This window comes from Clinocottus analis, unplaced genomic scaffold, assembly GCF_023055335.1.
Source record: "Clinocottus analis isolate CAN_PGR_092001 unplaced genomic scaffold, fCliAna1.0.p SCAF_7, whole genome shotgun sequence".
Taxonomy (NCBI): domain Eukaryota; kingdom Metazoa; phylum Chordata; class Actinopteri; order Perciformes; family Cottidae; genus Clinocottus; species Clinocottus analis.
The window spans coordinates 12366382-12381125 of NW_027176229.1; the positions used below are offsets into that span (position 1 = coordinate 12366382).

At 39.2% G+C, this 14744-nt stretch overlaps 1 protein-coding gene across 3 annotated transcripts; it reads left to right on the forward strand.

Moving 5' to 3' along the window:
• Positions 1–8220: 8220 nt before the first annotated feature.
• On the forward strand, positions 8221–14307 carry ube2d4 (ubiquitin conjugating enzyme E2 D4). Of its 3 annotated transcripts, XM_068604790.1 has the most exons (8): positions 8221–8360; positions 8469–8614; positions 9908–9971; positions 10086–10117; positions 10215–10292; positions 10426–10531; positions 11448–11541; positions 11679–14307. In XM_068604790.1, the coding sequence occupies exons 2-8, from the start codon at positions 8591–8593 to the stop codon at positions 11722–11724; spliced, it is 444 nt and encodes a 147-aa protein (XP_068460891.1). In that variant the 5' UTR covers positions 8221–8360; positions 8469–8590; the 3' UTR covers positions 11725–14307. The 3 variants fall into 3 exon arrangements, with proteins under 3 accessions (XP_068460891.1, XP_068460892.1, XP_068460893.1); XM_068604791.1 differs by lacking the exon at positions 8469–8614 and having other exon boundaries at positions 8319–8360; XM_068604792.1 differs by lacking the exons at positions 8221–8360; positions 8469–8614 and adding an exon at positions 8866–8883.
• Positions 14308–14744: the final 437 nt, after the last annotated feature.

A 14744-nucleotide genomic window follows, 5' to 3' on the forward strand; every position in this document is an offset into this window, starting at 1 on the left:
CTGTGTTAACTCAGCAGTGCCTCGCTGATTGTTGCAGAGATATTAAAGAAAATGGTAGATTTGTCTTTGTCCATATAACCCTGTCTTGTGACATCCAAGCTCTATGTGCGTCTGTGCAAGTATGTGTCTTGACGGGGTTCTACTTGATGCAGTTCTAGAGCAGCTGCACCTGCCCTGTATGTCAACAACAGGGTCTGGAGCAGACACTCAAGAAGAGAGGTGGCTTTCACACCACTGGCCTCACTGAAGCTGCTTACTTTCCAAAGACAACAATGACCACGCTGCTCTGCTGCGCCACAGAGCTTTTAGGCTCTATAGGCTTGGCGCCTGGTCTGTGTGGCCTCGAGATTATCTCCCGACTGAGCCCTCTACATACAAGCTTATTGGACTTCCTCATGTCCCCTTGTTTTCGTGGCTCTAAAGTTTCCAGGATGCTTTTTGACTGTCTGTTTTACACATAGAGACAGGATCCCCCGTGGGGGTTGTTAGGAGGTTACAGGGGGGTAGTAAAGAGGTCAGGGAGAAACTGTCAGTCTATTTCCTTTCTCTGGCCTTGGGAAACATGCACCACAAGTCTTCTGCATATTTTTAGTGTCCTTGCTAGTTTTTGTCTTTGTGTATCCACAGGAGAAGATAAAGTTATTCCCAGTCCATGAGGACTTTTGTTTTTCACATGGATTGCTTATTATTAGTGTTGTCTTTTACCCTCTATAGCTATAGAGTAGCTATGGCCTGCACACAGTCAGAATAGTGCGCAGGGTCTGGAAACCATCAACTTTATGCGTTGGTGTGTAAATCTCTCTTCCATAGAATTTCTATAATCCTTTGCTGGAGGTGGCCTCACAGTTGAATATCTACAGCTGGTAGAGTGTGCGTACAGCCACAGGAGGCACAGGAGGCAGAGTTGCTGCGAAGAAAGCAACATTGATGTGCTGGTAGTGTTCTCTTTTCAGGGAGTAATGTTAATCAGACGCACTGGTCCCAACTGAAAATGTTCATAATTGTTGAGGAAAAAATAAATCCAAGCTAATTGCATAATTAAGCAAAATGCATCTCCCTCTCTTCTTTGCTCTATGTTAAGGCCAGTTTTGTGTGAATCAGGTGAGAGAAGCACTTCTCATAAACTTGCTGGGCAGTCATGCTCATTTAAATTCAGACATTATTTTCAGAGAATCACCTGAAATGTACCATAGCCCGGCTAGTGTTACCCACAGACATGTCTTACCTGCTGCACCACATTTTTCCTGTTATCGCTGCATCATCGTCGCTCGTTCTCACCGCTGCAGCTCATTCCTTTTTGGGTGAATAACTGCCTGCTCTTAGCTGCTGCTGTATGTCTGTTAAATAACTGTCACATTCAAAAAGAAAACACTGTTTACATTGCTCTGTCAAGACATAATCTTACATAATCTTTAACCATCTAGTTAATATTATTCTCTGTGTTCTGGCCTCAGTCACTATTTGTGTTGTCCCTCATGTGCTTCCTCATTATGTGTAAGTGCTGGGAGGATGGCGTGTCTTCTGGAACAGATTGTGGTCAGAAGAATTTAGCTGCGAGAGAAAGTGCTATTGTAAATAATACTTCAAGTGAAGAAAATCACCGTTAAAATATTACATGTAAATAGAAAGCTTGTTGAACCACATTAGTTATACTAACTCAACTGTTGTTCTTAGTTTTTTAATTCCACAATGCAATTATCACTCATTTAATCGGAAGGTAGACATGCCAACAAAAATAAAGTAATTTCTGTTTCGCTTTGGCCCACCATAATGCCTGACTCTGCAGCTGCACTGCACTGTGGAAAACAAACAGTGCAGTGCAGCTGGGCTTCTCAAGACAGCAAAAGGGGAATTTTAATCCCATTTTTTTTCTTTGGCACCAGTCAGATTTATTTGGTCATAAAGAAAGGAAAAGTACCCCACCATCTGAGAAGGGTTGGGAAGTGAGAGCACCAAACATACCAGAACCCCAGTTGCAGACTAAGACGCACAACAGGCCAGGAAATGATCCCCAATAGGTCAAAGTGCTCAAAGTGCAGAGGAGTCTTATTAAGTCAGATAGTGACACATTACCTGGTTACCTGGACAGCTCACATCAGCCATTCATACTTAAAAGGAACACTAGGAGCCAAGTAAATATGTTACAGTGCAGACTTTATCGCCAGTAACAGTTTAATCACTATGAGGCCCATAAGCACGACAGCTAAAGGCTAACCTGCATGCGTATCTCATCCATTCCCTGCAGCGCCATCTGAAAACAAACTATCCGGAGAGCCTCAAACCATTTCCAGCTGTCACGTCCCGTTCCAGTATAACTCCTAACCTGATATGACAGGGCAAGACTAGGGTCAGGCCTCAAGGAAGATTCATAATATGTAACTCAAGCTATGAGCATTATGTTCATAATTGCCTGTGGTTGAAAAATAAAGATGGCCAAGTGCTGCACCTATTGTTGCTCAGGTTACTTTTATTAACTTCTCATCTTACATCAGACACTACATGTCTTCATACATACAATAACAAGGCTAGAAACAATAAATAACAAAAAACACAATCATGCAGTGGTTAAAGGTAATTGTAAATGTAAAGTACTACACATTCACTCAAGCACATGCGCTTAACTTCAGTTTTTTATTGTTTTGTACTTTTTCTACTGCTTTTTTTTTACTCCCTGACATTATTTGACAGTTGTCATCACATTCCTAAATAACATTTTACAAACAAAACCTCATGATCAAATAAGACACTTTATGACAGAACAAACTATCCTACATAACATAGTTCAAATTTGTAAAGGAGTAATATGTACCATCCAATATTCACTCTCTTAGTTCCGTTTTTTCCGGGGTTTTTTTCTTCGTCTCTTTAGCTGCTAAATGTTCCACTATGTTTAGCAGCTAATTGCTAACAGGGTCTGTCTGCTGTTTTTGTTCTGAGCAACTAGTGTATGCTGAGATTTTAGAGCATTTTCTCTGAAAACAATGTAGCTAATGTAATGTGGATTATTGCTGTTTGGAATAAGAAGTTGATGTTGCTACTTTTACTACAGTAAAACATTTAAATGATTCTTCGTCCATTGCTTTAACATCCACTATTGCAATCATGCAATAATAACTTTGAAAATAATGTGTCATTTAACCTATAGGTGCGTGAATCAACAGAGATGACAGGCTATGTGAGGCGTAATTGCAATACACCTCTAATGTGATGTGGAACATGAGAAATAAAGTTTGGGGGGTAATAAAGGATCACAGCCTTCTTGTTGCTGTGGATAGCGATCCATTTGTATTAGGCTGATATAATGAAACGCAAGAAGCATCTGGAATATTGTTCAAAGTTCCAGTTAGCTCAGTTCCATAAAAAAGATAGATGTGTCCCTGTGAATGTCCTGAGAATAGCATGGTTACTCATTTCACCGGTACCAAAGCAAATGCTGCAGACCCTAAAGTGCTTCGGTTCAAGCGCAATAAAAAATATGAGACCATTGCTCAAAAGCCTTAAAAATTTGTACTTCAAAGGAAAATATTGCTTGGCTGCTGTTTCACACAATAGCTCAAACTGATACACACCTCCAAGTGTGCTGTCAGCTTGTAAAGAGAGGCCCAAGAAGTTTCCCTTATAACAGCATGGCGTGTCTGTTATTATAAACGTCTGCTGTTATGAGGCGACATATTTAATCAGCCTGCAAAAACAGCATTTATGTGGCTGTTTATGTGCTAGTCTGTTTAAAATGTTACTGCAATCACAAGCATGTAACTGCTCCATAGTTTCAGTCAGTGTTTTAAGCCTTGTCTGTGGTTAAAGAATAACATTTGTGTGGTAAAAACAGTACAGTACAACCACTCCTTTCTTGGCTCTTTTTTATCGTTTCTTCAATGATATGTCTTACTGTATGTTAGTTGCTAAGATTGAATTTCCTATCGCATGAACACTAACCCTAACCCATGTTGTATGGGAAAGCTTATGGACTAAATCCGCTATTCAGATATGTAAAGAACGCACGCAAGGAACAGAGCGCTTCACATGAAAATCGAATGAAAGGCAATCAGGATGTTGAATAAGAAGTAGTCAGTCAAAGCCTTGTCCTAATTTCATTTCCTTAAACTCTTGATAATAACTGAGATTTTAAATAAAAGATGGTGAGGCAAGAGAGGGGATTTTTTTTGAATGTTTTGTTTATAAGGGCTGCGTGTGTGGAGGAGGGGGGTTAGCTCTTTATCATGCCTCACTAACCAACCTCCACTTTTGGGTCTTTAGGAGCATCCTGTGACCCTCCGACCTCCTGGACAATAGAGGCCAGGACGTTTCCCAGTGAGCAACGATGGAGCCAACAACAGGAACATGAGGGGTGCTCCTGGGAAACAAACTGTTTATTGTGCAGCAGGATGGACAGCCCCCAATGTACCAGTCACTTACGTTCACACACAGTCACAGACACACACCTCTACACGATAAAATGTCCAGCGACAGGTGGCTGCTTCAATACCTCTGCAGCAAAAGTTAAAGAGATGCATGTGCGTGTGCGTGTGCGTGTGTGTGTGTGTGTGTGTGTGTGTGTGTGTGTGTGTATGTGTGTGTGTGTGTGTGTGTGTGTGTGTGTGCACTTAGCTCTAACAAAATACATAGATAACAAGAATATTTCCCTTTGACTGAGGTCACATGATATTACCACATGCTGTTACTACTTATTACTTCTTTCATTATGTTTTTTCTATGAGTTTACTCAATTTGTCCCAGGGCATTGTTTCGACTGTTGCCTTCCCTCCATTTCTGCACAGGCTCAGACTGCAGATGATAAGTTTATATTTAGTCAGACTATTTGATAACAGTACCAAGTCATTTGTTGGTGCTGCCACTGCCTGTCTGTTTCAGAGGAAATCCCTCCTTTGTCTCTCAAGGAAGCTCAGCAAACTGGGAAAACCTGAATTTTGCATCAGAACTCAAACAACTGGAACATATTTAATTACAAACAGTCACCGCTTAACGTATTAGTCAACACTCCAGACTGGTTATTACCTAGGCTCTGGAGACCACTCATTGCAAGAGCAGCACAGTAAAACAGTTTCTAGAGCTGTCAATCACTGGGTTAGAGCTGTGGTGCAACACAGAGACACAGAGGGCTCTAGGGATTTCTATTAAGTGCTTAACCCCAAAGGATTACGGTTTCTTTATGACTATATGTGTGGTTTGTGTCTGTGCTCCACATGATGCTCATCTGATAAGGGTAGATCAGAGGTGACGACACAGGGGACTGGATCAGATCTCATTCATTCTGCTCTCTCCAGAGATACATTAAACCCTAAAGAGAAAAATTAAAAGAATAACCCCAAAAATATGTTGGAGATGTTGAATCCATAATTCATGCTAGTTGTTGTAAGAACAACAATTTTTAATTTTTTTAAATTTTGTTTTAATCCAAATCTGGAAAGTGAAGTATGTTTGCACAATAACTTGCAGTTTGGAGTACTTTGTTTACCTCTCTCTCTCTCTCTCTCTCTCTCTCTCTCTCTCTCTCTCTCTCTCTCTCTCTCTCTCTCTCTCTCTCTCTCTCTCTCTCTCTCTCTCTCTCTCGGTCAAAGGAAAACTGTTCTTTAACTTACTACATCTCTCCGATGGCTGAATTTACTTTCCAAATGAAGATAGTACATGCAAAACATATGATACATTTTAAGACTGATGCAATTGACATTGTTTAAAATAAGGTGCCTTTTAAAAGGGACTATTTATCAAAAGTTGTTTTTCTATGTCTAAAAAGGCTCCAAAGACATTTATTCAACAAACAAGTTGTCATTCAACTGGTCACTTTTAAAAAATTAGGTCTCTGAAAACACTAATGAAGTATTATTTTTGTGCTTTAGACATCCCGTAACCAGCTATGCAATTAGACCAATAAAACCTGCAGAGTACTTCACAGTCACAGTTAAAGCACATAATGCTATTTAATAAGCACATCCTTGAAGCTATAAATGTTTATATGATTGCATCATTTCAACCTTGTTGGCCAAAAAAACATTCACCATGTACCAGCTTGTTTTAATATTCGAAACACAAGAAGACAAGGCTACGCTTCACATTTCTCTTAATAGACTTTCTGTTATTGATCCAAGTTGTTTAACTTGTGATACCCACAAAAGAAAAAGGAAGATTTGAGGAATAATTCTGAGATGTTCTAGGTCAAAGGCCACCTTAACGCTGACATGCAAAATCAAATCACAGTGAAGGAAATGAGCCATGAAACACAGATTGCTCCATACAAAATAAGCCTTTTTTCCATTTGCTTAGCTCAAGAATTATTTGATTGTGCAGAGTGCTGACTTCACTGCAAACATGAGCACTGCTTGCACATATTGCCTGAGTGTATAATCAAATCAAGACCATTGATACAAGGAGTGAACAATATCTCTTAGTATGTGGGAACAATGGATCTTTGTTCGATAAGAGAGTCCTCAGAAAACTCATAGACTGACCGAAGGTAGAACACCTCTGGGGACTGAGAACCCAGTTTGTGCTCAGCATTAATTGGCTGTGCTTTTATTGGATAATTTAGACATTAGCTAGATCTATTTAAGTTAATTTTGAAAATGACAGTGACCATGTGCTTTGTCATGGCAATGGCAACCATGGGAAAAGTGCCATTGAGAGGAATATAGTTAATTTAAGACGCAGCTTGAGCATAATTGCAGCAATAAGTGGAATGCTTTCTGTTATACAATGGAACTACTAATGATGATTCATGTGACCAAAGAGACAGATCACTGGAGTCTGTTCAGTTCATGGTTTCAAATAACAGCACTATAGGCTATATTCCTCATGAGACAGGTCAACTAAGCTCCTACTCCCACCCATATCATCCCTGCTCTGACACACTCATGCCTTGGCTCATACATCAATTTGGAACTTGGGGCACCAGCGCTGTAACTAAAAACTCAACTTCTGCTTACAGATGGGGAATTCCCCGTACAGGTCAGTGATATGTTGCCTTATAGAAACCACAACATATCTTGCTTATTACTTTAAACATTTAAAAGGTAACATCACCGCGTAACTAAAGGGCTCACTATCTGTCCTTTACAAACCTTGTAGGTTTAAAGTACACAGTAGCAAGCAAACCAATGTGATTTGAGATTTCAGAGGAAGCTACAGTAGAATGACTGTGGGAGACTTTGTGAACTGAGGCTTCAAGCCAACAACGTGTGGGCTTGACAGTGTCTGAAAACCTCATGCTGATAAATGGCCTCTCCAAGAAGACAAACTCGGAACACAAGGCCCCTGCTGCACAAGACCCAAACTGCTACCTCTGCTGCTGGCTGAATCTGATTACAGGCAGGCCCCGAGGACAGGCAGGTCATTGAGAGCACAGAGATGAGCAAACAATAAGATATTATCTGAAGGAATCTTCAGCTTTCCAAAGGAAAATGGTCCCTCTCAGTGTCACATTGACGATAGGATCCTCAACCTGACACTGAATCAGCCATTTAAGAAGAATGAACACTGTGACCCATTCATACATACTCACTAAAATAATGAGAGCTCTTTTTTCACTCTTGTTTAAGACATATAAAGGGAAGCTCATGAGGCTTTGCAAGACAAGGCTGTGCAGAAACCAGAGCATGCAGCTGACTCAGATGAATATGCCTTTACAATGATTGGGTATTGAATGAACAATTCTATAGTCTTTTTCTTTAGTCTTATGTCCGTGTACATAATACATGTGTTTGGCTTTATTGTACTTTGCTGCTCCATTGTCATGCACTTTTGGACTATAGTAAATGAATTTCAAAACAAAGTTTTATTTAATGTATTTATTCTGAGCATGTATCAACTGATTTGATAAATGACACAGGAGATCTTGCAAACAGTGTTCTGGTCAAAGCTGTACATTATCCATTCTGGCCATAGCGTTGTATGTATTTGTTCTTTTCAAATAGTGACATCTGGTGGACGCCTGGCCTCAATTATTGTGCTGTATGTTTGGGCCATGTATTATTATCCTGTTTTCATAACACTCGATTCCTAGCTCTTGTGATAGTGCTGTAAACTTGTGACGAGGTTGATGATTGCATTGATGTTTTTTTTTAAAGATATACACAGACAATAACATGTGATATAGTGGCAAATAGACTGGAGAAAAAAGGTTACATACAGTTGTTTGGTCGAAATTACCATCATGGTTATTTGCCTTAAGAGTTGGGGAAATGAAACTTTGATTTTTGTGATGTGGACTTTGTTAAAACTCTTCAGAGAAAACGGTATTTTGGAACTACAGACAAGGACGTCGTAGCCGCGTCGTCATTCACGATTTGAAAGAAAAGTCTCGCGATATTACCACAACTTGTTTGACAGGCAGGCACCAAGAGGAGGTGAGAAGAGAGACATCAAAAATATATCGGTTGTTCTGTTGCAAGCGAACGAAAGATCAACATTTAACACACAATTTGTCGCTTGACTTAAACTACAAACAAACCAAGCCTGCTGTATATCAGACAAGATTTCCTGACTATACGTTAAGCGAGATTTGGAGATACGCGGCCAGTGTGTGAAGGGCTAGCTAACATTAGCTGGCAGGCTACATAGCATAGCCATTGATGCAATGGCGTTGAAACGAATTCAGAAGGTGAGTGAATATATTTATTTAATGTGCTAACCTCACCGTATGTTGTTCTCTGAGCACGGCCGCATATATTAAGACCATACCAGTATGTAGCCATGTATTTATTATTTTCGTAGAATCGCTTGTTTTGTGCTCCTTTTTAAAACAATTCACAGACAAAGACGAGCTAACCACTGGTGGCCATGTTGGTGCATCGCTACCGTGCTGTTAGCCAGTGATAACTCAAACAACGCCATTATTTTAACGGTTACTTACGTTTTAATTGTGTTCAGGTGAGTTTTTATCTTTTTTACATGAAGCTCCTGGCCAATACTTTAGTAAAGGTGCCTATAATTTCTAAACCAGCCGTAGTGCAGTCAGTCAAAGCTAACGTTAGGTCTCTGCTTTGACTGATTGACGTTTGACGTTACATGATTTGGTTTTAACTTCTTAGCTTGACAGTTGTCTTTATCCTCGTGGTCGGTCACTAGTGGTATGGCCGATGATGTTTTTAGTTGCTGAATGACAGATGCTTGCTTGTCGCCAAAATTGAACCCTAGTGTCGGTGTTGCCATATATGGAATGGCAAATGGGCCACTGGAGCAGGCCACTGTGTGTATTTATATAACAGAATAGATAGGCTTACTTTCAAGAGATGTTGAATAACGGGCTTTATTTCTATTTAACCATATGTTGTTTTGCGGTTAGCGCGTTGAATGTAATGTTAAGTTTAACATAGGAGTGTTTTTCTTTGCTTTCATTTTTTTCTGTAGAACATTTTTGTTTATATTGACCTTTTGTAACCTTTGTAATTAACACCTATCTCCAAACTGTCCTGATTACTAAATTAATTATGAAACCATCTGTCCAAAGTTTTGGTCAATATCTGCTTTTTTGAGTTCGTTGTAAGAGCTTAGCCCAGTTTGATTGTATGCAAATTGGTAAACCAGTGTTTAAATAACTTGAGCTACCTGCTCATAATGGCTTCCCATTTGCTCATCCTGTCTAATAAACCTCTCTAGGTGTAGTTCAGTAGAGCAGCTTATTCTGTCAAGTAGGAAATATCAATTAGAATGGCTTACCACTTTTATATATTCTTTGGGATGTTTTTTTTGTTTTTTTAAATCTTCAAAATAAAGTTATCCATGATCCAACATTTTGACAATTAGTACATTGCCCTAATGTTGGCTCAAGCATTGGCATATTTTCTGGTATCAACAATATAAATAATAATGTGATTCCACCTGCAGGTGTTTTAATACATCAACTGACTAATAAATTCGAGGCTCATTCATTATGTGATTGCCTCACCTTTAGGAACTGTCTGACCTGCAAAAGGACCCTCCTGCTCAGTGCTCTGCTGGACCAGTTGGGGAAGATTGTAAGTCATGAGGAAATTGCTGCATCAGTGTATTCTTGTAATGCCTAACAGAAGTGTATTGTGCATGAAAATGTTGCATCCATATGCTAAATAGATTATACATCTTTTCCCCAGTATTTCATTGGCAGGCAACAATCATGGGTCCGGTAAGTGAAACTATCTGAAAGCAATGGGATTATTATTAAAGAATTACAAGAACATTTGATTGAATAATTTATTTTGTTTTTATTTCTACTTTGATAGAGTGACAGCCCTTATCAGAGCGGAGTGTTTTTCCTCACCATTCACTTCCCGACAGATTACCCTTTCAAACCACCCAAAGTGAGTGTTCTATCTTATGCGTCTTATCTTATACACGTTTTAACTTCTCAACACACTTCATATTCATTGATTGAAATGTGATGTATTTGGCTTCACTGGATCATCACAACATTGTTTTCTTAATTTGTCACAGGTTGCATTCACAACAAAAATTTACCACCCTAATATCAACAGCAATGGAAGTATTTGTCTGGATATACTGAGATCACAATGGTCACCTGCACTTACAGTATCAAAAGGTAGGTGATAATACTGTATTCATATTAGTGTATTGACATTTGTACGTATTTAAACAGAGGTAAATGTTGTCCAGCACTAGCCAGCGCACAGCTGAATGTGATGCAAGTAGTATTACGGGTGCAATACAAGTTTGGGAGCAGCAGTGCAAACTTCAGCAAAACAACACTGTTGGTTGGAACGGTGTTGTCAGCTGTAACCGTCAAGTGGCAGCAGTGAGCTAGCCAGTGGGGCACAATCAAATGCGCAAACAAGCATTATAAAACATGCACAGTCATGTCAACAAAGCAAGGAGAGACACTGATGACCACACACACACACGCGCGCACACGCACACAGAGAGAGAGAACAACTTCATTCCGAGACAAAACTCCACTATATCTAAATATTTTAAGTAGTCATTTGCTGCTGTATTAATGCTCCAAATTGTGTAAATCCCACATTTGAATGTTATTAGCTACACTTCAGTTTGAGGATGTCAACGTTTTTTCCAGGCTCATCTCAGTCTTCAACTGTGTGACTCGACTGTCAAGTCGGGCGTTAAGACTAAATGTGAAATGTCATAAAGTAAAGTCAATCAAAACAAATGGAATCCTATAACAAATTAAGTTTTAATAAACTTTTAAATGTTAAATTGTGTCTTATAGGATACATACAAATTGCAGTATGAGAGTATAAATCAGTGCCTTTTTAAATATGTAATCATTAAGGCACAAACACAATCAGTTATATCATAAGGTATTTGAACATGTATATATTTATAGTCTGTTATCAATATTGCTTAGCCCTATTGTGATGAATATCTAAAGTCAAAATCATACATGGCTGTGTGTAAGAGTAGCCGTTAAATTCACTGTCATTGTCACATTTGGTTTATGTTAATGTTATTGAATTACCTGTTGATTCATTCTTCCACAGTATTATTGTCTATCTGCTCTCTTCTTTGTGATCCAAACCCGGACGACCCACTGGTACCAGAGATCGCCCATACGTACAAGGCTGACAGGGAAAGGTGAGTTTAAAACATGAATGAGATTTACCACATTGCTCAGCTTTGCTTACTGTCATACTGTCTTACTATTTTTGGAGATTATGCTCTGTTTTCTAGGTCACCTAAAATGTTTTCCAAACTTTGCATGTATTTTACAGGTACAACAAATCAGCAAGAGAATGGACACATAAGTATGCAATGTGAAAATGGCAGGGAGATCAAAATACAAATGAGAACAAAAGAAACACGTTTGATTGGTAACTTGAGGCAAATGAGCAACAGAGGTGAGGAAGAGGAGGAGGAGGAGGAGGAAGTGATACAATGAGGTACAGTGCCACCTGGCTTTCCATGTGCTGAGCTGCTACCATGTGCTGTCCTTCATGACTTGTGTGAATCTGCTGAGCAGGACCTGATGGGCTCCTTAAAGCACTCCCATATGGAATACCGGAAACTCTTCACAGTCCATACCGCCACACTCAGACTTTAAACTGTTACTCCTGCTTCTGTGATTTTCACTATTGTTGCTATTCATACTCATAATTTTCACTGTCAATGAGTCATATTGTTGTGCTACTCTGAAGCAACATTTTTGATTTGTTTTGGAGATTGGCTCTCCCTTAATTTTCAGAGGTACTGTCTGTGTCCCACTGGATGTCTTGTTATTGCTGTATTTCCATGTATTTAGTGGCCTTTCTGTGTTATGATTTTTGGTATATGTGCAATTGAGGCAGAATGTTCCCTGTTCAACTCAAAATGGTGCAGTACCATTACCAGCAGCAGATCTGTTGGCACCTACTGTCTCTACCCCGTAACAATGTGAAAGATGCAAAGAAGGATCGGTCTCTTATCACCCACACTGCATTTTAAATTGCAACAGTATTTAGTTTGTTTTGAGGACACTGTTGTGGGGCGAAGTCAACTCATTTTTCTCACACATGCTGTCATTGCCCTTATATCCTGTATAACACCCATGGCTGGTATCCATAGTGCACACAATACTACTGTTTGACATATTACTTGTTGTAAAGCTATGAACGTAGCTACTCTTTGGCATATAGCTGAGCTGTGTGCCACCTCAGTACAGTTACTCAGGTATCAAACCAAATCATCAGCCTTCACATGCAGTGACCCATTGTGAGAAAAATGACCAGGTCGTTTATCAGGCTTCTTAAAAATGTACTGATCAAAGTTCACTGAAAAATCTTACCCAGTAGAGATGCATTGATAAAAGACGGATCCGCACTCCTGAAGTTGTTCATGCATCTAAGCCCCGACAGTCTGTGTTGCACAAAAATATGCGCTCCTAAAACTAGTAATTTTGTCTTGATTTGGGCTTTTTCATGATGCCCCTCAAGTTCTTGTCATTACCGTCTTCATTTATTTTTTTTGCAACACTTGGATGTGAGCAGCATTTAATCAGTGCCGTTTCCTCAAATTAAATGGCCTTTGGTTACAGCTGGGGCCAGTTAAACTCAAAATCGATACTTAAACATACATGACATTTTTCAGAAGCTAGTCATATCAAGTCATGTGCAGCTTGTTACTTGAGGTGAAGAAATACAGTTGTCATGACAGTTTCATCTGCTTTAAACATCAAGTGATGTAAAGATTGTCAGCATTTTTTTATGTTGCTATTCGGTTCTGCAAAGGTTTGTTTTGTTTTGGGATTAACAATCCTCACTGACAGTTTGTCTCAGTGAAACATTGGTGACCTTTTGTATTGTATCTTTGAAAGCTTTAGTAATAGGTAATTTCTTTTTCATTCATTTCAACAGAATTGAACAAGATTGTGATGTGTCATAATGTAATATTGGTTTTAATATAATTCATTGTGGCTGTTGGGTAAAATAGTTAGGAAATGCTATGATTTTGTTACTTGTTTTAGTCATGGCTCATAATGTGCTGATGCTGCCAATATAAAGGGAATTGTTTGATATTATAAAGGGGAAGAAATTTAGCTTTTGAGGCATTCAGTGGATTCATCCTGATAGTTCCATACTAAAGCATGAACATTTTAGAGGCTTCGATTGAAGAATTAACACCATGGTTCAGGCACCAAATATAGATTTTCATCATTTTCAGCTGCTGTAGAAAAAAAACTGTCTAATTAAGTCATCTTGAAATACAGTATATGCTAAACGGTTTTGAAAATATATCCTCAAAATGCAGTTAAAGTCTTTTATGCGACCGGACCAGAATTGAAAATGACACGCGTAATAGTACTAGTTCAAACTTTCTGTGCATTGTTCGTCTGGCTATTTATTTGAGAGCAGAGTATCTTCCAACTGTACCAATGAATGCAGCCTCAATTCATCATGCGAGTGGTGCGGCATAGACTTCATTTGTCCAGTGTACTCGATAGAGTTTATATAGGCAGCTTGGCATGCTTTGCACTCTGGTAAACCTTCTCACACATTTGCCAGATATCAGGGATTTCGTTACAATTCATCTGCCTAACACCTCTGACTAAAATTTTAGCCTTAACCTTCATTTTGTATATATAGAGAGAACATTGTCATGAACTGTAAATTTGCTATCAGGGCTGTATCCCCCAATTGGGTGATTCATTTCATCAAAAGACATGGAAACCTGCTTGAACAGTAACAATATTTTTGTTGAAAATGTCAGCCTGGTTTTCTCTGACAGCAGGACCAGCCTTCATGCATCTCAAAATTTGGAATATGTCTGCTTGAAATGCCACCATAAACGTCCACTTGTCCTCACATAGCCTACACAAGATAACTATTGACCTTGTCATACCATATAAATAAAGCTCATCTTGGTTTACCGTTGTTTGCCGTCATTCCTGTGTGCCTTTATGATGAAGTAATAACAGCAGTATGAGCCACAACCAGTTGAGCATTAAAGGAGATAGGTGACCAGAAATATTAGTATAACTAAGCAGAGAAAAGTTCTGTGATTATCGTACGTGTACTGGTTTTGTTACACTTTCAAAGTTGCGCCACCGTATATCCACGCACAGCTCAAGGGTACGTTTGATTCAGTCAGCTCTTAAGCGAGGTTGGTGCGGTGCAGAAATTGTCATCTTGGCGCAGACCGATATTTCCATCTTTCTAGCTTTAATACATAAAGAAAGAAGTGCATCTAAAAACGTATTCAGAACTTGTACTGCACATAGTACATAGAGAGATTTATATTATAAATAAATAAAAACCGCAAACGAGCTCCGCGCTCGCGGACTGTCACGCTACACAACACGTAGG

Bases quoted from the DNA above. Each gene is read 5' to 3' on its own strand.
- ube2d4 (XM_068604790.1), top strand. From the start codon at position 8,591: ATGGCGTTGAAACGAATTCAGAAG. The intron at 10,118-10,214 runs GTAAGTGAAACT...CTACTTTGATAG, and splicing joins AGGCAACAATCATGGGTCCG to AGTGACAGCCCTTATCAGAG. The intron at 11,542-11,678 runs GTGAGTTTAAAA...TGTATTTTACAG, and splicing joins TACAAGGCTGACAGGGAAAG to GTACAACAAATCAGCAAGAG.